The sequence below is a fragment of the Uloborus diversus genome, chromosome 10 (genome assembly GCF_026930045.1).
Source record: "Uloborus diversus isolate 005 chromosome 10, Udiv.v.3.1, whole genome shotgun sequence".
In the NCBI taxonomy this organism is placed as follows: Eukaryota; Metazoa; Arthropoda; class Arachnida; order Araneae; family Uloboridae; genus Uloborus; species Uloborus diversus.
In genome coordinates, this window is record NC_072740.1 from 40,298,133 (window position 1) to 40,320,201 (window position 22,069).

At 30.8% G+C, this 22,069-nt stretch overlaps 1 protein-coding gene across 1 annotated transcript in view; it reads left to right on the forward strand.

Annotated features, from left to right (window-relative positions):
- The window catches only part of LOC129231282 (zinc finger protein rotund-like), a 539,800-nt gene that overhangs the window by 444,538 nt on the left and 73,193 nt on the right, over positions 1-22,069 (forward strand). Inside the window, exon 6 of the mRNA XM_054865569.1 lies at positions 2,439-2,487. Within this exon, the coding sequence (XP_054721544.1) occupies positions 2,439-2,487 (49 nt within the window). The remainder of the gene's footprint in view (positions 1-2,438; positions 2,488-22,069) is intronic.

A 22,069-nucleotide genomic window follows, 5' to 3' on the forward strand; every position in this document is an offset into this window, starting at 1 on the left:
TGGCCTGGAGCCAAAACTTCTAACTGGGCAATTTGTTTGCTATTGTTGAAGGCGTTGGTTCTAGCACCAAGATAAAAATTTAGAAAATTCATCCCCTGTTAATCAGTTATGTCAACTCAACCGCACTTCATCAGCTAGTACAGCGTTAAGCTGCCATTATGTAAAAGATGTTTTTTTTTTTTAATTTTTATACAGCTTTTCAATGCAGGAAATTTTTATCTTATATTCGCAACATCTTTTATAGCATTAAACATTATATAAATACGTCAGCTATGTACACATTTACTTTATCGTTGCTGGTGCAAGATATATACGCAAAACTTTTAATGTGCTGGTGAATACATTTTTACAACTTTTGGGCAATGAACTTGCGTTGTAAGAGAAGAATAGTTTTAATATTATTTATTTTTTTAAGAACAACTCGTAAGTTTGTGGTACTGTATTAGTTTTGATCTATCGTAATTTTAGGAAAACCATCTCAAACAACGATGAAAATAAAATCTTCAGAAACTGCTTAGGTAATTAAGTTTGTTAAAATTATAATTACTTTTATCCCTAGTTCTTCAAAATTCAACTGTGACTTTTTGAAATGTTTAATACCCCTGCCCTATGTTATCTTCAGTTGCTCAAATACAAAATTGATTTTTCATTTAAAAAATGTTGCCAAAATTATGTATTAATGTAACTTTATTTTTGAATGTCGTGTGATGAAAAATAAATGGTTAAAAGTTGAGAATATGTTTGTGGATAGAATACATGGGGGGGGGGGGGGGGAATTGATAGCAATAATAACCATAGTTTTGTATAATTGTGGTTGTTTTAAGTAGGTGAGAATGGACTTGCGTATTCTGTAAAACACTGGATCCTCTGATCCTCCATATAAAACACACAACCGCGTTACATACATTGAAAAGCAGAATAAAATGTTGTGGTAAAATAAAGGAATGAAAGCACTGGAATTTGAACATACAATGTGGATGAATGAACTAATGCTTTCAATTGTTTCTACGCTTTAACGAATACTTTCAATATTTTTACAATCCTTTCTTTCGTGAGCTCAGCATTTGTTCCATTTTCCTCTTTGAAGTTCTTGCTCGTTTAGAAGCATTTAATATGCGATCGATGTAGCAAAGTTTCCCGTTTACTTTAGTGCAAGAAAAATAAAATTATGCTCTTGATTACTTTTAGGCAGGCATATTAGGATCCGCTTGTTACATATGTTAATTCGCAGATTGATGCTGCACTTTCCCTTCACTCATTAATGCTTTCTTTCCCCTTACGTTAAAAAACGAGCAACTTATAAAGCACTACATCTCCCCCCTTTGAATACAAGTTTGGCCAAAAAAAAAAAAAAAATGCAATGCGTTGTGAATTATGCACCTAGCGGTATTTCCCAACTATAGTAAGGTACCACATAAACTCCCACTTTTCCACATCGTTATTAACCTTCCCTTTCCCTGACGCAAAAACGACTAGTTTCCGGTTCGATTTCAAAGGGTTGAAGAAAAGTAAGCTTCGCAGTTGGTTTTTTCTTTCTAAATGGGAATCGTTCTGCTGAGTCAACCATGCCTACTGTTTGTCAGACAGCAAAGTATACATATCCACCGGATGTCATTGAAATCCTCCGCCCAAAGTTGAAACACAGGCGATGTAATATTGTGAGTCCTTTTTACAAGCTATTCTGCCAAAGATTTGTTTTTGTCAGGTACCCAATAAGAAGATGCTATTTGCTGCTTAGGCATCGTTTTTATGAGACGTTTCTTCTTTAAACATTTTTTTTCCTTCAAAATAATGAAATTTGGTTCTGTTTAGTTTCTTCGCAATTTATACATGCTATTCTATATTGATCCAGATCTCAAACCTTTTTAATTTGATTCCATAACGTAATTGTAAGAACAATCAAAATTTTCCCCATTTGAGTCTAGTAAAATGACTCAACATTGAGGTTAATGTTTAGAAAACGAGCATCAAACTTGACCATCCATATCACTATCTCATCAAGAGTGCTTCCGAGGGGACTCAACCCGCAAACAGATCCACTGAAAATTTTTAGGGGAAAGTTCTAGTATTCTAAGGGGTCTTGTTCTCTTTTTTAGGGAGTCTCCTTCTTAGGAGTGCTTCGTAGCATTTGCGGACAAACTACCATTGCTGTTTGGGGTATCGCCAGTCCTGACTTCATTCTTAGTTAATGAAACCATTTCTTTGACTAAGCCTAATTTTAAAATTTAGTAATTAGACAACTACAGAAAAAAAAAACAACGCTTCAAATAAGTATCTTTTAAAATTTAGTTTCGAAACATGATGCTTGATTTCAATGTCGTGCAAAATAATACCTGAAATCATTGAACGTTTCGCCGTAACTTTCACCTGAGTAATTTTATGTACTTTTGTGTATAATGTGTAGGAAATGTTTTTAATATGAAATATTTCTTTTCCAGAACAAAATGGTCCCTTCTGAACAGCACAATGCATCCGGGATGTACAAAGGTAGGAAAATTTACTTGTTTTTATTGTTGCTCGTTTATTGGTTGTAAGAGTGGCGGGGCAAAGATCCTCAGGCAATCATTGGCTGTTGTCTTTTACATTAGTACACATCATCATTTTATTAATTAATTTATTTATTTTAAAGAATATTTTTTTAACCTTTTGCTTTCGGAAATAAAAATTCAAATAGTAGCTTTCAGTTTTACTTGATGAAACTTAGAAATTTAAAATCAAAACTGCGAAAAGCGGTAATTTTGTTTTGCAGATATGTTTTGTGATTTGTTAAACTAAACCAATCACAGTAGTAAATATTTCGTTTATTTACACGATTTCTCGAATTCATTTATCTGTTGTGAACTGTATTATTTTTAGCATGGTATAAATACAACTACTACCACGCTTCACAACCAATAAATGGCGACTTCTAAGTCGAGGAGACTAGTAAATGCAAACACTTGGTGTTTGCACTTTTCATAGGAAGGTATTTAAGTGACTATTATACTTTTATTTCCTGATTTATGCTCGATATTGAGGAATATTTTCCATTATTTAAATGGTTGCTGTAGTGCCTTGGGTCTATTGCTACGCCACTTTTAAACTTATTGTTATTATATATTGCAGTTTTTGTATTCATCTTTATAAATGGGGCTTGAAAATTTCATTTGCGCTCTAACACAAATTTCTGAATTCAAATAAATGCCTGAAAATTTTGACATTTTCAATTTAACTTTTATCTAACTTTTTTTCTACCCAAGGCCATTAGAGCAGCAACCATAACTTTAAAGTTTTAACTTAAACATTTTTTTTTCAAGCCCCATGTGTTTATATATCTCCATATATTATGCTCAGTATTGAAGTATAAAAATAAAATTCGTTACATAAAGCATCTATTTAAAATCCATTTCAGTGAAAATATGACAAACAATGTCATAAATCAGTAAAACGTCAAAGTTGTAAAACTTTTGTTTGTGTTATAAAAAGTGTTCATAAAATTCATGGATTTATCACAGTCGCCTCTCATTATAACAGCAATTTATTTTGAAAAAGGTAAGTAAAATAGTCAGATTCATAAAATAGGATATCCGTAAGTAAGTCAGGTAAGTTCGAAGAAGCGAATACTAAAGAAGTGTAACACTGTTTATAAATATTATCCTGATTTATTTCAGCTTAGGTATGGAATCATCAACAACAGGCAGTCCATCATTTTCATTTTCGTTAGTTACTTGATTTGCGTCGTCCAATATGGTGATGGAGAATCGGTCCTGGTATAAAAAAGAATCGTGACAATAGCACCAGTACATGTACCATACATGGCAAGTAATACCAGGTTAAACACATGTGATTAATGCACTACTTTCACTGATATGGTGTTAAAATTCTGAATTTTTCAATCAATCTAGTTTTTATTTTTGCTATTCTTCGAAACATAAAGGATGTAGCTCGAAAATTGCACATTAGTACAAAAAAACATTATCCACTACTTCAGATAAATTCTTTAGTTTAATACTAAGCATATTAAATATTTCCCATATACATTTGTCATAAAATGAATTCTGCGATAATAGTAGGTTCCTTAAAGATAATTCTCAGTATTATCGTTCAAAGTTACTGTATTTTTCTCTAGCGATAAGCTTTTTGAATTCCTTCTATGCACTTTTAAAAATACTTCTTGAACTTTGGGATTAAAAATTCAGATTATGTCTTTTATGACTCATCTAATTTTCTCCTTAGAACTCCACGATAGTATTGCTTGAGAGTTCACTGTATTTTTTTCACAGTATATCACATTTTCTAACATTAGTGTTAGCATAAGAATGATATTTAAACAACGTAATGTCAAGATACCTTAAAACTAAAAACGTTTACGAAAACAGTATTTAAACAATTGGTCCTTGTCTACCATAGTTATCTTATAATACTGCTACAATTCGTTCTTATTTTCTAAAACAAAAAATTTGCAAAACTGCAGATATCTAAAATTAAATATTTTTAGCAAAAGATAAAATAAATCATTGAGCAGATATCTGTTTTTACATTGCAATGTTTTTCTCTACATTTTTTAACTCGTTTTCGGGATCTATGTTTTCCGCCCTCCTTTCACTGCACCATTACCGCTCAAAAGTTAAGTTTGATAACAACCCTATTAGAAACTAAATTCCATTATCACTACTCCTTTTCAGGAATTACTCTCTCATTGGTCAATTTTCTTTACTAATAATAAAGCTGAAAGTCTCTCTGTCTGTCAGGATCTCTGTCTGTCAGGATCTCTGTGACGCGCATAGCACCTAGACCGTTCGGCAGATTTTCATGAAATTTGGCACAAAGTTAGTTTGTAACATGTGGGTGTGCACCTCGAAGCGATTTTTCGAAAATTAGATGTGGTTCTGTTTCTATTCCAATTTTAAGAGCAAAGTTATCGTAAGATGGACGAGTAAATTACGAAATTATCATAACGTGAACCGTAACCTGGACACAAACCAATTGGCGAGAAAATTCACCATACATTATTTGTAAATATACAGGCGAACCAAAAAGACCTTTTAATTTTCCATTACGGGCAAAGTCGTGCGGGTACCACTAGTAGAAAATAAATTCGACCATCACTGCCACTGAACTAAGCCTCTGAAGAACTAAGTATCTTCGATACCCTGTGTTAGCACAACTAGTTCTGTTATCGATTAGAAAGTAAATCTTATTTTTAGTGTTTAAGGGACTTCATTGTCACTGTCATTTAAAAACTTAACCATACAACTAAATAACCATTCTTTAAAAAATATAAATAACTTATTTTTGTGCGGTCTTCGAGATCAGATTTTTTTTTCTTTTTTCGAAATTCAAATATTCCCTTCTCTGAACTAATTAATATCATTGCCCTTGTTTTAGAATCACACAGGATTTTCATTGCCACTTAGAAACTGGTGTTAAAATAACTAACTGTTATCGCCTTAGACATGCATTGTTATAAAATTTCAAAACCTTATCATTTCCAAAACCATTTTTTTATTTATATTAAAAGAAAATATGCATACGCTAAAAGATCATGACTTTTATTACCTTAATGGAGTTAGTTGGTTAGCCTTTGCGTTATTTCGGAACTTTTCTGTTTATTCTTTAAAGCGTTTAAAAAAAAAAAAAAAAAAACATTACTGCGCTTTTTACTGAAGTTGTACTTTCAGATAAGTAAAAAATTATTTGTTCGGTCAAATTTATTTGCTACGTGTTGATGAGTATAATCTAGGGGCAGAAACTCTGATTTTAAAATTTTTAAATCAGACAAAAAAAATGAATTGTAAACAAATATTATTTTATATTAAAATGTCCTGAACCATTAAATAACATTTATTTCCCCTTTAATGAATAAGAATTATTTATTGTTTAAATAAAGAATCCATTTGTAAACAAATCCATCCAAATATTTGCTTCCGTTTAGAAAATTATAATTAATTTTGCATTTTAAATGAACTAACAGGTGGAGAGGTTCTTTTCATGATTGCTTCCGAATGTTAATTAGTCGCTATTTGTACAGCGTTTACTTTATTGTGACAAAAACAAAGTGGACCTTTAAATTATAAATAAATAAAAAAATCGATATAATTTTCTTTTAAAATCAAAAGCTTAGAGATGACAGATAAAATATGTTTTCTGTAGAAATATACTACTGCTTTTTTTAATCTTCTTATTGTACTTTCCAAAATGCCTTTTTTGTTCCTCATAGTTAATCAAAATGAAAAAAAAAAAAAAAATTTAATAGCAGTCAGTTAAGTCATTGGTAGTAATTTTCAGCATATCTTTTCATTGCGGTTAAGAATCTGTTTGTTAAATGTTAAACATCATTAATTTTCTAAATTTAAATCTGGTTTCCCCCCCCCTTCCCCCCGCCCAACAGATTTTTAAATTGTTAGAACTTTTTTCAGTGATTAATGATTTTTATGCTTAATAGACATTAACTAATATTTTCCGACTCGGTTCGGCATTGATCATTGCATGATGTTAGAAATCAAAAAACCAATTAGCTTGTAAATAGTTATTTTTCTTATAAAGCTATATCTTACTATCTTACAAGAAAAAAAAACTCTATTTCAAGGTTTAAGGCTTTATTTCTGAAGCATTTGAGGTGTTTATGTCTTATCATGTGATCATAAAAATATGTAAAGTTTATCAACATAGTTTTGTCATCAAGTTCATATGTTCATGTTCAAATATGATCAATCATTCAAATTCAAACATTCATCATGATCCTTGTTGACAATTGATAAGAAATACAAATCAAGTAAAATACAAAAACAATGAAATGACCTTTTCTCCCCTTTCTAAAAAAGTACTTGAAAACAAATATTAGAGGAATTTCCACACTACTACTACTTAGTTACAAACTTTGTTACTATTATTATTACTACTCTTTTTTATTCTACATTTAAAAAAAAATAAGATAGTCTAAATAACTTTAAGTATCCGATAAACCTCAATGATTTTCTATCTAAAACAAGCACTTAATGACTTTCATTCCATTTGATATCGCAATATAAATTAAAATCACGGAACAGGATTTATTTTACATAAATGAATTATATAACTTTCGAAACCTAAGTAAAATAAATAGTTTATAAGAGTAAGATAATTGAATTTCGATTTTGAAGAGAAAGTTTTGGGGTTACAAGAAATGAGTTGATGTTGATGTTACTCTTTCTTAATTAAAAAGCAAATTTGGAATCTTAGAAAAATCAAGCAAATATTTACGTTTAAAACGATAAAACTCTATATCCTAAGCATATATTTTTCCTCCGTTTGGTTTTAGGAGAACAAGTGATAAAATTCTTACTAATTACTTGAAAAATCGCCGTTTGAAAAATAACTTTGTCAAATTAACGACAGTATAAAATTTATTCAAAAGGGAAAATTAAGATATATTTCTATAAAAATGTTACTTTTATTTCTATAAAAATGTTACTTTTATTTCTATAAAAAAATTACTTTTTTTAAATTATCAACTCATGGTTAAAGATTAATTGAAGACTGAATGAGAATGCAATCTGTAAAAATAATACCGTTTTCTATCGTGAAAAAAAAAATAATAAGTAATTTAAAACTATAGTAAAACAGGAAGAAAAATATGTGGCATATTGTTTTCTATCAAGCATAACTCGGTTATAAGGATATTTAAACTTGGGAAGCATTTGGAATGCTCTGAAATCCGTTTTATAAATTGCACCGACTCCAGAAATAACCCAAGCATGAAACGCATTTTACGTCTTTTCCATTTTAATAAGCGCAAAATAGTTTCCTTAAAGTGTTTACTGTAGCCCGGACCTTTTCTCCCTAACAACTATTTTCTTAGTCTTATTTATTATTTTTTATCGGATGCTAACGGCCGTTTTATTGCCTAGCAAAAGATTCCCCATCTATTCTTCCCCATTCACTTAATCAAGCTGTGAAATGGGACGCTGTAAGGGTTGAGCAATGGACACTGAAACCCCTCTCCAACGAGAGAACGAAGATAGAAAGAAGAAAAAGCAATCCCAGTCCTTCCTGGGGTAGGGGGGACAGTGAAAAAAAAACTAAACGGGGGAGGTATAAATAATAAAATAATAAGAAAAAAGACTAAAAATATCCCCGCAATCGTAAAACGATTTGTTCCCCGACTCTTTTCCTCTTAATCGATAGCCCACCGCATTCCCTCCGAAGGCTAGAGTCACTATCTTCTTGCTCTTGGTCTTCTTTTTCTTCCCTTCTGTCGTGAGCTGCTGAAAGCAAGAATTGCTCTCTTGTTTGCAAACACGGCATTTCGTCATCGCCTCCGAAACCACGTGACCCAGCCATTTATTCGAAGGGCTTCGTGACGTCATTTCCCGACACCGCGGAGACGGGTACCGAATCGGTTAACTTTTTCGGTCGCGTGGGATTTTTTATTCATAAGGCTTAATTTCAAGGTTTGCTCCTTATCTGTAAGGACTTTTTTTTTCTACCCAAACGCCACTTTCAGCTGAAAGTTTCTTTTCATTTTTTAACCCTTTGAGTTTTCTTTTTTTTCTTCAATTTATATTCCTTATTTATATTTGACCCCCTTTTGTTAGTGAATTATTATTAGATGTCAAAAATAAGTTTTTTTTTTTTTGAATTGAAAAATCAATTGATTAACAAAAACTATTCTTTGAACTCGATTATGGTTATGGTAAACTTCATAATTCTTTACCACTATCTTGGTAACTAAAGATAAATAAGCCAATATAACTAAATAAGACTTTTATTAGAAGTTATTAAAGTTCCAGAAATAATTTTACTAAATTAAATTATGTTGATAATTTTCGTGTACTTACATTTTACAAACTTTTTACAAATTTTCGCGATTTTGGTCTTTTCAATATGCCTATGTATGGATTTAAATCAAGCTGTTTTTACTTTTCGTAGTTGTAGTTTGTTTTATTTGCTTCACTAGTGATTCTACTTTTATTTTAAGTGTTTATTTATTTATTTATTTATTTTGTGCTATATGACATTATTAAAGCTTCAAGGTAGTGAGTAGTTAAAGAAAGAAAACCTCATTGGAATGTTTCATTTCAAAAAAAAAAAAAGAATTCTTTCAAATTAAACCAGCTCAATATTTAAAAAAAAAATCCTTAATAAAAAGAAAGAGATTGAATCTATCATTATACTCTACTTAGAAATTTTATTCCTTCATAAATTCGAATCTAACAGACGGATTTCCTTTTAAGAAACTTTATCGGATGGATGTTATGAACTAGAACATATACAAAATAGTTTTTTGGTTTGGCTGTTTTTGGGGTATTTTTTAACATTTCAAAAATATTCAGCTTTAATGTCTATAGAAAAATTTAAGTTTCATCCAGAAAACCATAAAAATATTAAAAATGAAATAAATAATCATCAGAATCGGAGCATAAGCTGCTCAGATTCGGCTTTTAAAATTTACTAAGCCAATTTGGTTTAATCATCAATTTTCTTAAGCATTTTCTTTCCATCTTTTACTCTTTTTACTATGTTATGTCTTTGTACGACATCAAATATGCAAAATTAAATGCATATCTAGTCAAAAATAATGTTATTCTAAATTCCCAATTTGTTTCTCTCTTCAAAAACCAATGCAGAAAATAAATAACATTTAAAGTCAGTATGTTGACATTTTTCTGAGATGAGGGTAGGGTAGGTGAACTAGGTAAATAATTTATTTTCATTATTGTTTTCAATTCGTTCTTGTACGCACTGTAAAATATTATCTACTGTTTACTTCAAAACCTCTGCAAAACACTTGTTAGTTCTTCTTTTAATTCCCAATAAGTAAGGTTAGAATTTTATTTCAAATTTTCTCTAACGACATACGTTTGCAGTATAGAAAATTTCAGATGCTTGAAATTGTACTGGTCAGGACATGTGTTAAAATTTGTATTTAAGTCATATTTTTAATTTTTTAAGTTTTTTCCCGTATTTCATACAAGTATGAGTGTTTTGTAGAATGCGATATAATTATTGAATCTAGTTGCACATAGCTAAAACTGAATATTATGTTAGGTCGATTTACGAAACTTTTGTTTTATGGCTAATTTCACGCATTCAAATTTACATCACATAAAATACATATATTTTTTAATTTTTCACTTTTGCGTTTTGGTGCGCCATAGCCGCAGAAAGTTTTAGGAGCAACACTTTGTTATTGGGGATGTGAATGTGGCGCCATCTGCTGGACTACTCGTTGCTTTAATAAGTACCCAAAGGGTTAAATTTGGGTTTTTCATCTATTTTCACCTATTTCTGAGCTAATTTCTCAAATATTGTGAAGATTTTTATTGGATTTTTTTGATTAATTTTCATCATTATTTTTGATTAGTTCTGAAAATATAAAACCGTTATTTATGTTTAAAAATACTTCATTAATTTTTATTTCAAACTCGATAAATTTAAAACGGACCGTTTCACATTTTAGTTTGCAAAAGATTTTGATCTAAAAGAAATATTTTGGAAATTATTGTGCGAAAAGTATTTTGTATTTCATTTTATATTTTTTACCTTTGTTTTTCTTATTGATATGTTGAATATATTTTTTAATTATTATTTGCCAATTTTTTTTCTCATTTTTTTTCGAGTAATAAATTTTAATGCCATATTTTTTATTATTATAGCGATTCAAAACTTAACTTGAATCGTGTTCATTTTATTTTAGCGTATTTTTTCCATTTTACGAATTTTCAAACTTTTAACACGGTAAAGTTTTAAACTTTTTTGTTTAATGGATATATGCTTATAGCATTTCATAAAAAACGCTGTGCTTAGGTGGCGCTGCTTCATAATATCAACTGTATAACAAGAAAATGTTGATGAACGATTCTCATCACTTCTTTTTAAAACTGTTTTGAAGTATTAATGCTAAGACATTTTTACCCAGTGCAAACTTTTATTTTTAATTTTTATGTTTTATTGTGGATCCATTTGCCAGTTATGATGCACATTTTCTCGATATTTCCATTTCATATGAGATGATTGACATTCCAGAGATAAATCAGATGCTCTTCTACATTGTTATTTTGTACTTTTTCGTAGTTAGTTTATTTCAGGAACTCATTCTAACAACTTTTTTTTTTTTTAACCTGACTAAAATCAACTAAGAATTTATAAACAATTACCTAAAAAGAAATGATAGTCATAAAAAATATTTGAATTTTACATTTTCTTTACAAAGGCACAGATTCTGCTCATTTAAATTATTCGTATTTTTAATTAGAAAAAGAAAAAAAAAACTGAATTTTCAAATGAAATATTATTTTTCCTCCAGATTGCGTCAAATAGTTTATTATTCGCTATCCCCTCGTGTTTCAACATTAGGAATTTTTCAGGATTTTTTTTTTCTCATCTTTTAAGTTAACAAATTATTTTAAAATTTTGAAATCTGAATAGACTTTGCTTGTCTCGGCTTCTGTTCCATTACCAAGTTTTATTTTGTTTATTTTTTTCTTTAAATTTGTTGAATTTACTTACTTTCGATTTACTTGGACTATTGTTTTTAGTATTAAATTGTTCTAACAAAAAACATATCTTTAAAACATTCGAGAAATTTACATTTTTCTCAATATTTGTTTTGTGAACGTTTTAAAATATCAACAGTTTCAAACTTTTCAAATTCAGAACTTTTCTTCCCGCTTTACATGCAATTAAAAAATGCCTTAAAAATATAATTTTGAAAGTTACTAAATGAGTTACATTTCTACTGTTTTGTTCTATTCTATTTTTTTAACACCAGTTCACACGAGGCATTTTCATAAGAAAATTATTATTATTATTTACAATAATTATTTTTAATGTCTTAGAATACCAAAACACTTTTAACATTTGACGGCTTTATAATTTTTACTCGTTTGAGCTGAAGTTGAAACACGACTCTTTTTATTTTTGTTCTTTAAACATTTATTAATGCACTGAACTTGAACCTTCAAAAAATTTTAAACAGGAAAAAAATACAAACAAAGAAAAAGTAAACCTTATTAGTAAACTAAATTAGAAATTAAATCAATTGATTTAATACATGTGTTCATGTTTGTCTTTATGACCTATCACTAGTGGCGCAGCGAAGGGGGGGGGGGGGGGGGGTAAAACACACCCTAGAGCCATTGGTTTTAACATAAATGCGAATTCTAATACAGTAGTTTATGCATATGAAAGGGCTGTTTTAATCAAAAAAAAAAAAAAAACTCCAGAAGGTATTTTTGGTCAAAAAAAAAAAAAACCCTCCAGAAGGTATTTGTGACTGCGCTAGTGCCTATCACTGTATTGGTTTATAACACAGCTTAAATAATCTCAGTATAGATTGTTAACAAACCTCTCTTCAATGATGACCAATTCTTGCCCATAACTTAAAGTTGAAAGCTTTAACTATACACCATCAAGCGGTTTCGTCTTTCTATTCCTCATTCAAGTAGAAAGTACTTGTTAAAAATGTCATCAGACAGATGACATCTGTGCTAACAAAGGTGGGAATTTTAGCTGCTGATTTGTGGACAGTTTTACTCATTTCTCCCTGGACACGTCTGCTAGATACGACTTTTTATGATGCATTTCGTTTCAAACTCCTATTGCTGTCTAGGCAAACATCACAGAACAGGCGTAAAACTTATGAAAACAGAGAACATAGTAACAACGTATCTTTTTGAACGAGGAAATGTCGTTTTTTAATCCAGTAATGAGAACAATAATAATTGTTGTTTTTATTAAATTATTTTTTTTTAATTTTGTTACTTTTTTTATTTAAATGTTTATGGCCTAGCATATTTGCTTAGTTTTTGTGACATCATTATTTCTTTTTACCCTCACACAAACAAGACTTTCCTGCTAATAATATATTTTAAAGTTTATGTAATATCGTTGTTAATATCTTTGTCCTTAAACATTTTTGCTATTAATATCGACGCCATTTCTTTGTCTGTTACTTAAACCTTAATGCAAGAGCTGTTGATTGGTGTATTATTGATAATTGTTGATTTAGGATAAGCACTTGATTGAAAAGGAAAATTTATTTTCTTCTCAATGTCTGTTACTCAACATCCGTGTACACGTATCTCTTTATTCCTTTAACCTGTTTAAACTACTAGTTATCGTTGGTTCCTATCAGAAAAAGCCCAAATGAACAGTACCGTCTTACAATATCCAATTTTAAATGCTTTTTCTGCACATACAAGATACTAGAAATTAAGGGTGGGGGAACAGGCTTCCGTTCCTGTTCCTTTTCCGTTTACGTCAATTCATAAGCTAGCCACAACAAGGAAAAAATATACACGAATAACGCTCTGAAACTGACATTTCAAAAAAATCAACGAGAATAGTTTTTTGTTTTGTTTTTTTACCTGGCTATATGAAAAATACGTGAAAAGAATAAAACTAAAATTAATGCAAAAAAAAAAGTAATGAAGTGTAGTTCATATGATTCCAGATAAACTGTTTTTAAAAGAAAAATATCTTACCCTGTAGTATTTATGAGTATTGAATGATTAAACACATGCACATAGAATACAGAATAGAGCATGCTTATATTTATTAAGCACATTTAGTTTTAAATGTACAACTTAGTTCAATAAAACTGATCAAGAATATTGAATCCTCTCTTTCTAGAAACATATTGGTTTTAAACAAAATAGGAGGGGGAGCTAGTCAAATTTCGTTATTAACTGCATTAAACGAACTGCTGCAGCCTCTAAGTAACGTCACAGAAGCTCAAAGACATAGTTCAAAGAAGGTCAAAAATTGCATGATGAATCCCCAATGCATAATTAATTCAGACCTAGGAAATTCGGTTAAAAGCAAGTTAGCGCATAAGCCCAAGCCTGTAAAAATCACATTGTACTAATTGTGTATTTCAATTAAGCAAAGATTGCTTTAATCCTCACAAAAGGGGTTGCACAAAGCTACGGACTCGAACATGTACATGTGTAATATCAACATAGAAAGTATTCACGCATGCGTCAGCTGGAGTCGTTATAGCGTAGTAAATTTTTGCAATTAGTATGAACTTTGCTAAATGCTTGAGCACTTAAAGATTTCTCAAAAAATTCTGCATTTCAAAGGTTTGATAACTTGAAATTCATAGATATCTAATTTTCTATAACTATTATTTTGTTGAATTTTTTTTTATTTTTTATAATTGAATTTATGAAAATTTAACAAAAAAATGGTAAAACTTTAAAAATGTTAAGTAACTTAATTTAATTAATTGCTGATTAAAAAAGAGAAAAATATCCACTCTGTTTCTAGTGGTAATAGAGCGGGGACGTAGTGACTCTTATTTAAAATTCACCATCTTATATAAGGGTTAAAATAGACTATTGTGATGGAGGAAAAATGAAGAACATAAGATAAACATTTTCAAGGTTTTGTGATCCTTCTCCGAATTAAAAGTTCTATTGGATTAATAATTTTGCATTAATTTATGCTAAAGAAATAATAAATTGGCAGTTTATATTTAATTTTGTCAATTAACACAAACATCCTAAAGTCCGTTTCTTACCTTTTACTGAAAATATTGTTTATCGAATCAATTTCCAATGAGAGGTTTTATTGTTTTTGTAACATTTCTCTCCCTTGTGATCTTCACCACTGTTCGACAACTTGCCCGGGCCCTTAAGTTTTATCATCAATATAATTACGGAATCTTATTATAAATGTTTCAATTTATTGCTTCCGACTAATTGAAAACTGTTGTTTCTTTTTGGATGTTTCAGTTACGTTGGCTCCTTAAAATCAAAAGGTAATCAAATAAAAAATGTAAAAGAAATTCGAGATTTTATTTTTTAATTCTTTTCTAAAACATCTTAGGTACGAAAGGAAATCTTCTCCCGCAATTATGTCTATTTGCTCTGATTTCTTCGTTTTAATTACAAGCATAAAAGAACGTAGCTTGAAGGTACACCATTACAATTATAAGCTTCAATGCCAGGACAAACACACCTGATAAATACAGAAGTTTGCAATTAAAAGAAATAAGCGTTGGATGTATGTAGGTATGCGCATTTATAAACGAACATATTAAAAAGGGGAAAAAAAGAATATCAGCATGTTTTCATTTGACTATTGAATACTACAAGTACATACGCCGAGGAAAATTAAAATCCTGAAAGTCGTATTTGCTCTTAATTCGGAAGAAAAATGTCTTTACTGTTATGCTGAAGTTAGGACAGCAGTAATTGGGGAGTTAATTAAAATTGTCGAATATTTCCGTCGGAGTGCAAGAAGTATGGGTTGACTATCTTGATAATACGAGGGGTTTCTTCCTAATTGCGTTTGAAAAATAATGGCTACGCTTTTTTTTTCGTGTCCAAATTGATCGTGAAGTAATGACTGTGTTTTGTGGTGGCGTTTCTAAACATTTTTCTTAAAAGTGGTTCCGTATTGGGGAAGAAATTTAAACGGAGCTCTCTCTCTCTAGTTTGTTCCTTTCAATATACTTCTTTCTCTGGATCTGTTTTGAGATTTTAATGGATAGTATTTTCGTCTGTTTATTTGATTGAAGTTTAGCGTTAAAAAATCTGCATGATTTCATTTTTGCGGGAAATAGCAAACGCTAGCGATCCTAAGCAAAAATAGTTTTTAAATGTGTTGTTTACAATACAAAATCAGTATTTTATGAAGCATTCTACCTTCTTTCCCGAAAAAAAAGTTGTTTGTATATAATCAATTTCAATTTTAAGGATGGTGTTTTTAGGTTCTTACTAGATCTACAGCAGTTTTTAAGCTTTTATCTTTTCTTCTGGAATGAGCTAATTTTCTACTTCCTCTCTCCCTCTCTATCTCCTTCTTTTTTGTGTTTGTTTTTGTTGTGCTTTAGTGTCAGAGTAGATCAGAATCCGTACCTGAAGGGCTTAGTGAATATAAATGTTGGCAGAAAAAAGTGACTGAAAACATAAATGTAAGGAATCTAATTTGCGTTGATGTAAGGAAAGTATGGCAACTTTTCTTGCTATTATGTCACACGCCCATAACGTCAAACATCAGTTTCAACTGAACTTCTTCAAGTTGTATGGTTCTTGTCGCAAACTTAAAATAGCTCTTTTTTGAAGGGTTAGCAGCAAAGAGAAACACTGCGTGTTGAAACAGGAAGATAATAGCGTGTCAGCCTACCCAAAAATATCTTTCACTTCTGAAAAGTCACTCAACATATTTAAGCACTCTTAAAGTGTTTTTTGCGAAGTTAATGCCTTTTGTTTCGCTTTATCTTATTTGGATTATTTTTTATTAAAGTTTTTTTTATATATTTCCTTTTACATTGTTTTTTTTTTTTTTTTTCAATCTTTATAGTTTAACTATATAATTATTTCTTATTTTTTAAAAGATGTGATGAATAAGGGTTATTTATTTATTTATTTATTTTTTATGAAATAATAAAGCTTTAAGCATTTTTTCCTTCACTGTTTTTGTTGTACCGCAGAAAGAGAATTAATCTTGTTGAGTTGCAAGCTCTATCAATAATTATATTTTAATTTGTCATGCCTTCACTTGAATTCGTATTATTTGAATATTATGAAAAAAAAAAGGCTACGTTTGAAAGTATTTATTATTTAAACTTAACGTTCGCCAGCCTCTGTGGTAAAGATATCTAGTGATATATATTTAATGCAGAACTGACGTCAAAGCCAAAACAATCGTTTACAGACCATGGAACAGCAACACGTAATCAAGTTACTATTGTGATTTAGTTCGTCAATAGCATTAAAAAGCAAAATTGTTAAAATTGTTGTTGGCTTCTACGTCATAATCCGATTTTGATTTTTTTTTTCGGACATGCTGTTTGTATTGTAATTTCGTTATTGTTGAATAGGTATTGTTTATTTATATCTGGAATTTTATACATACAGTAACTTAAGCTTTTCGAGTAGTAATTTTATATCAGCTAGTATTAGAACAAATTTTTACTGTTTAAAAAAATATATGAATTGAGAAACACACAGATGCGTTGATAGGAAAAAGTATTGCTTGTAGCAAATGCATATCATTTCGACTAGAATCATCCATGCAGCGAATTTTAACATTTTCTCGACATAAGCATTCTAGCTTTGTTGGTTGGTTAAAAATGCAAATTTCACTCCCTCCTCCTTTCATGCAACAGTAAGACACAGAAAGGACTGCTTTCATTTAATTCAGGACGGGGAAGATTTTCATGAAAGAATTAGTAGCTGATATTCAGAATCTATTGCGCATTATTCCCGATGACTTCGGATATAAAGGCGTTCAGGGGTTGGCGGTAGTACGGTTTGACTAAAGTAAACAAGACACACTTCATCTTTGCGGGATTCATACCGTAAGACGCCGCCAATGGATTTGTGAATAATTAAAATCAATGTCGGAATGGACCCTGCTGACGGACACAAGGCTTCCTTCCCCCATGATCGTGGGGGAGGAGGGGTTCGGAGCGTACCAACGGTTGCCTAGGCGACTGCATGACCCTTGTTAAGGTTGGGAGGCTGCTGTTCTGGAGTCCAGTAGGGAGATGTGGACTGTGGTCCAAGCTCTGGCTCCATCTATGGTTGCTTTCCACAATGTCTTTTCTAGCATCATTAAGAAGTGCTGCTTGCAGGAAATACGTTCACCCCGTTTTCGAGCTCGAATTTAGTTTTTAAATTATTCTCACTGACCATGCTGTAATATTTCCGTATTTACATTTAAAAACGAAAGTATAATGCATTTGTGACATATTTACTCATCTTTAGTTAAAGAGTGCTTCGTGCATTATCTACTTTAAACGGTTTAGAAGTAACTAATGAAGTGTAAAATCATCATTAAATACTTTGATTTTTGGAAATTTTTAATTTGCAGTGAAATTTTGAGGGGGGGGGGATCGTAGGAACAATGAAAACGAAACTCGAGCGTCTAATGAAGACAAAAGTATTTCTAACAGTTTAAAAATAAATCGTTAAAAGCGTAAAAAATTGTTTGGTGACAGTTAAAATTTCATGACTGACAGTGAATTTAAAGTTTAGTTTTGCGACAAAAAATTAACTCATGTGTTTTTTCATTCACTTTACTGTCGGTGGAAATGGAATTATGAAAAAGTACCATAATCAAGTTTTTAACACAGTACTTGGGAAGTTCATCGATAACAAGCACTAAATACAGTTTTGAACAAGCCTGCTAATAATGTGTTTCAAATTCAGTTCAAAACACATCTGTCGAAAAAAGGCTTATTGAATTCAATTTAAATTAAAGCTTTTGACAACGTAGGAAAATAAAAGCTGTCAAAACTATATTCTACTAAATATGGAACATCAAACATTTATTAATTTAATTGTAGACTAGTTTCGACCTTAAAAGAAAAAATCTATACTTTTCAGTAAAACGATGTCAATAAGGTTTCTCTCTGTTTATCTCTTCTCACGTTTTCGGCTATTTTCGGGATCTTCAAAAGAATTTTAAGATGAAACGGAAATCAGTTTGACTCTCAGAGCAATTAAACCGAACAAAAATAGTAAATTAATTTCTTAAAACTCTATCCATACGCATTCTTCTATCTTAGGGGCTATGAGAGTATCAAAGCAATACAACAAAAGAGAACGCCAGACTTCGGGGAATCACTGTCATAATAGCGTAACGACTAAGGAAAAAAAAACGTAAAGGAATTTAACTTAATGATTTCAGTTCGCTTGCATTAAAAAGGGAAGAAAAAACATGAAAAAAGTGAAATCGGGGCTAATTCCCATGGGACGAGCTGAAACTCAATTCTGTCTTTTCTTTTCTTTCAAAGCTTTAGAAACAGATAAGTATTGCATTGACTTAGAATTGGGTATTTGGAAGGAATATTTCTGTTGTTTATGTGGGGGAAATAAGAAATGTAGTTACGTCCTTTCTTGCTTATTTTTTATGGCTCTGAGACCTGTGTTTCAAGATTTTTCTTTTTTTTTTCAGATTTTGTCGATAGTTAAAATAGTTAACTGTCAATAATTATCTTTGGATTTTTTCTTCTTAAAATGTATATGCAATCGTTAGCAAAGACAAAAAATGTTTCGCTACTTAAATGTAATATTAAGTTCTATTGAATAATAAATGTTCCATCAGCTATTTTTTTCCTATCAGATTATTTGTTTACAATAAGCTTTTTAAAACAATGCTGTTGTTTTTTAAGGTATTAGCTTTAAATTTTTGATGATATTTAAACTTTGAAAATATTTTATTCAAATGCATTCTCTTGTCAAATCATTTTATATTCTTTTTTTAATTCTATTCAAGTACAATATTTTTTTCACAGCTTTTGTTTCCTAAGCAATGCAGTGTAAGTACTCATATGGCAGTTTATACAGAAGTTTAGTCGCATTAACTCAGTCAATTTATTCATCTTGCAAAATTTCAAATGTGATAAGTTTGAAACATGCCATTCTAGAAATCGAGAAATCTGACCCTCGTAACTATTTAGTTGGGAAAACAAATCTTATCTGTATGATCATGTGAATACTTTTAATGGAATGGCCAATAGTTTCTTTGTGAGAATAAGCAGCACGATAGGCAGCACAATTTTTGTACTTGGTGTTGTTTACTTATTTATGAAAGTGAAAAGAATTGTTAAGTGTAAATGCCATTAAATTGAGTAGGTTGTTTTTTTTTTCCCTCCATCCCCGACAAGAGAAAAACTCTCCAATGAAAGAGACAAGGCCCCCTAAAACCATCCCCTTAGAATTTTAATGGCCCCTGGAAACCTTCTCGTGAGCACCCTAGTCAGGGTCGTGCACAGACACTTCGGGGCCCGTTACAAAGGACTTTTCCGCCCCCCCTCAACATTGTTTACCACTATGTTTCACGCCTAGTTTTAAAAATATTGGGCCCCTTCAGGCTCGGGCCCGGGTCAACAGGTGTCCCTTCTCTCCCCCCCCCCCCTCCCGTGCACTACCCTGACTCTAGCACACCAATATCTTGAAGTATTCACTTTAAAACTACTTGTGACGTTTTCACATTCTCTTAACATAGTACATTTATCGTTTTAAAAAATGATAAATTAAGCAAAAGAAAAGAAAAGAAAAACAGGTTTCTATGAATAGATTCAGATATTTTCAATTCCGTTGAATTTCAAAAAATATATTTGCTGAGAAAGTGAGATTGTAACAACATTAAAATGTAAAGTTTAATACTACTTTTCTTACAGCATCAATTTCATTGAAAAGCTCAAAAAATATTTTTAACAATTATTTAGAATAAGTGATAAAATATGACCACCTTGTCCACGACTGTTTCTTATCGGCATAGTATTGACTGGCATAGACTGTTTTTTATCGGTATCAATTTGACGGGCAAACTCAAAAAATTTAATTTTTAAAGTCGTTTAAAATTAGCAGTCATTATTTAGTATTAAACCTTTATCATTGTATTATCCCTTTTGTGTACGTTTCTATTATTTAAAAAAATGTTCTTAGTAGTATTGCCTTGAATTAAAAATCTTAATCTAATATTTACCCAAACGATCAACAAAAGAGTAAACTTCATGAGTTAATCTGTCCAGCGCTTTCGTGTTATTTGGTTGAAAATTTTATTGTAACCACTATTCATTTTATTCGAGGAAAAAGGAGAAACTGCAAGTGCCTAATACTGATCGGTATTCTTTAAGAGCCCTTTATGTGAATATTAAACATTTTAGGAAATAAATATCGCTATTATTGAGAACCGCCATTTCTTTACTTTTTAAATTCGATCGGAGGGGGGAAATGCTAAGAATAAAAAATAAAAGTGCGCCGCTTAAGAAAAAAAAGTAATCGTAGAAAAAATGGCTATAAAAAGAATAAAAAGTAACCGACGGTGAATGATAGTAGAAAAAAAAGGAGCGAAAAAAAATCTTTCTCGACTCGTTGGTTATTTATTAATTTTTTCTCCTGCGTTTGTTTTCTTGATTTTTTTTTCTTTTTTTGGGGCAGCAACCACGGCGTGCTGCTTCAGAATTCGTATCGGTTCCCGTTTTGCGTGACTCGTGACCGTCTTCTCACGTGACAAGTCTGCTAAGGGAGCGTCGTCCTCAGAAAAGAAATAGCTTTTGGGCTAAAAGAGTGCTAGGAGATATACATTGTTGAATAATGTCCCAAGAAAGGATGTGTAACCTAATGCTTTTATAGGCCAAATGGGTGCAAAGGAGATGGATATGGTGTTTACACGCCATTTGGGAAGGTAGGGATAACTTGTTTTTGCCGAGGAACATTATGGATGTCGTTTCTTATTTGTTTTTCTTTTAGAACTAGTTGCGCTAGAGTGTGCGTGAAAACACATTTTTTTAATGGCGGATTTAGACATGATAAATTTTTAAGTTTAATAGACCAACTGGGGGGACTTTGCAATCAATTTATAATATTTTAACATCGTAGTTTTAAGGGGCTTTTTTTTTTCTCGAAAAAAGAACTTCAAGCCTGTTTTTAATTAAACTATAAAACTTAGAGCAATGTTCGCACTAACATTATGAACTGATGAGGTGCTATTTTTCTTTCAAGTAATTACGTTTCCTTTTCTATTTAATGAAAATATTAATTAATATAAATGCACGTGACTCTTATGATGCATGATAAATTTTTGTTCTTATGTTTTTGGCCGTTTGATACACTCATTGGAAGAGGTATTTACAACTATGTTATGTATTTTTGGGTTTGAAGACATTGTCGATCAAGTGAAAGATACATCCATGAAGGGTATTCATCCTATGCACTATATTTTTTCCATCACCTAAAACGCGACAGAATGGCAAAAAGAAAAAAACTTTAACGGTTTTTTTTTTTTTTTCCCCTTCTTGGTGCAAGAAGTTTAACATAATATAGGACTTTATTGACGCATTTTGCTCCCGGTGAAAAAAATAAGGATTGAAACATTTACATTTTTATGATGCAGCTCAGCTTGTTTTCTTGTGTGTAGTTTTCATTTTTTTTAAATCTCTAAACATGAACTTTTACGCTTTAATTCTCAAAATTACCATTGTGGATCATACATTCCAATAATGTTTTTGAATGGAAGACTTTTCTGTTTAAAATCACTCAACTTTAAGGGTGGGTTCGCGGAGAATAATATAAAATGTGTGCAATAAAGTTGAAACTTTTCTGTTTAACAGAAGACTTTTCAGTTTAAAATCACTCAACTTTGG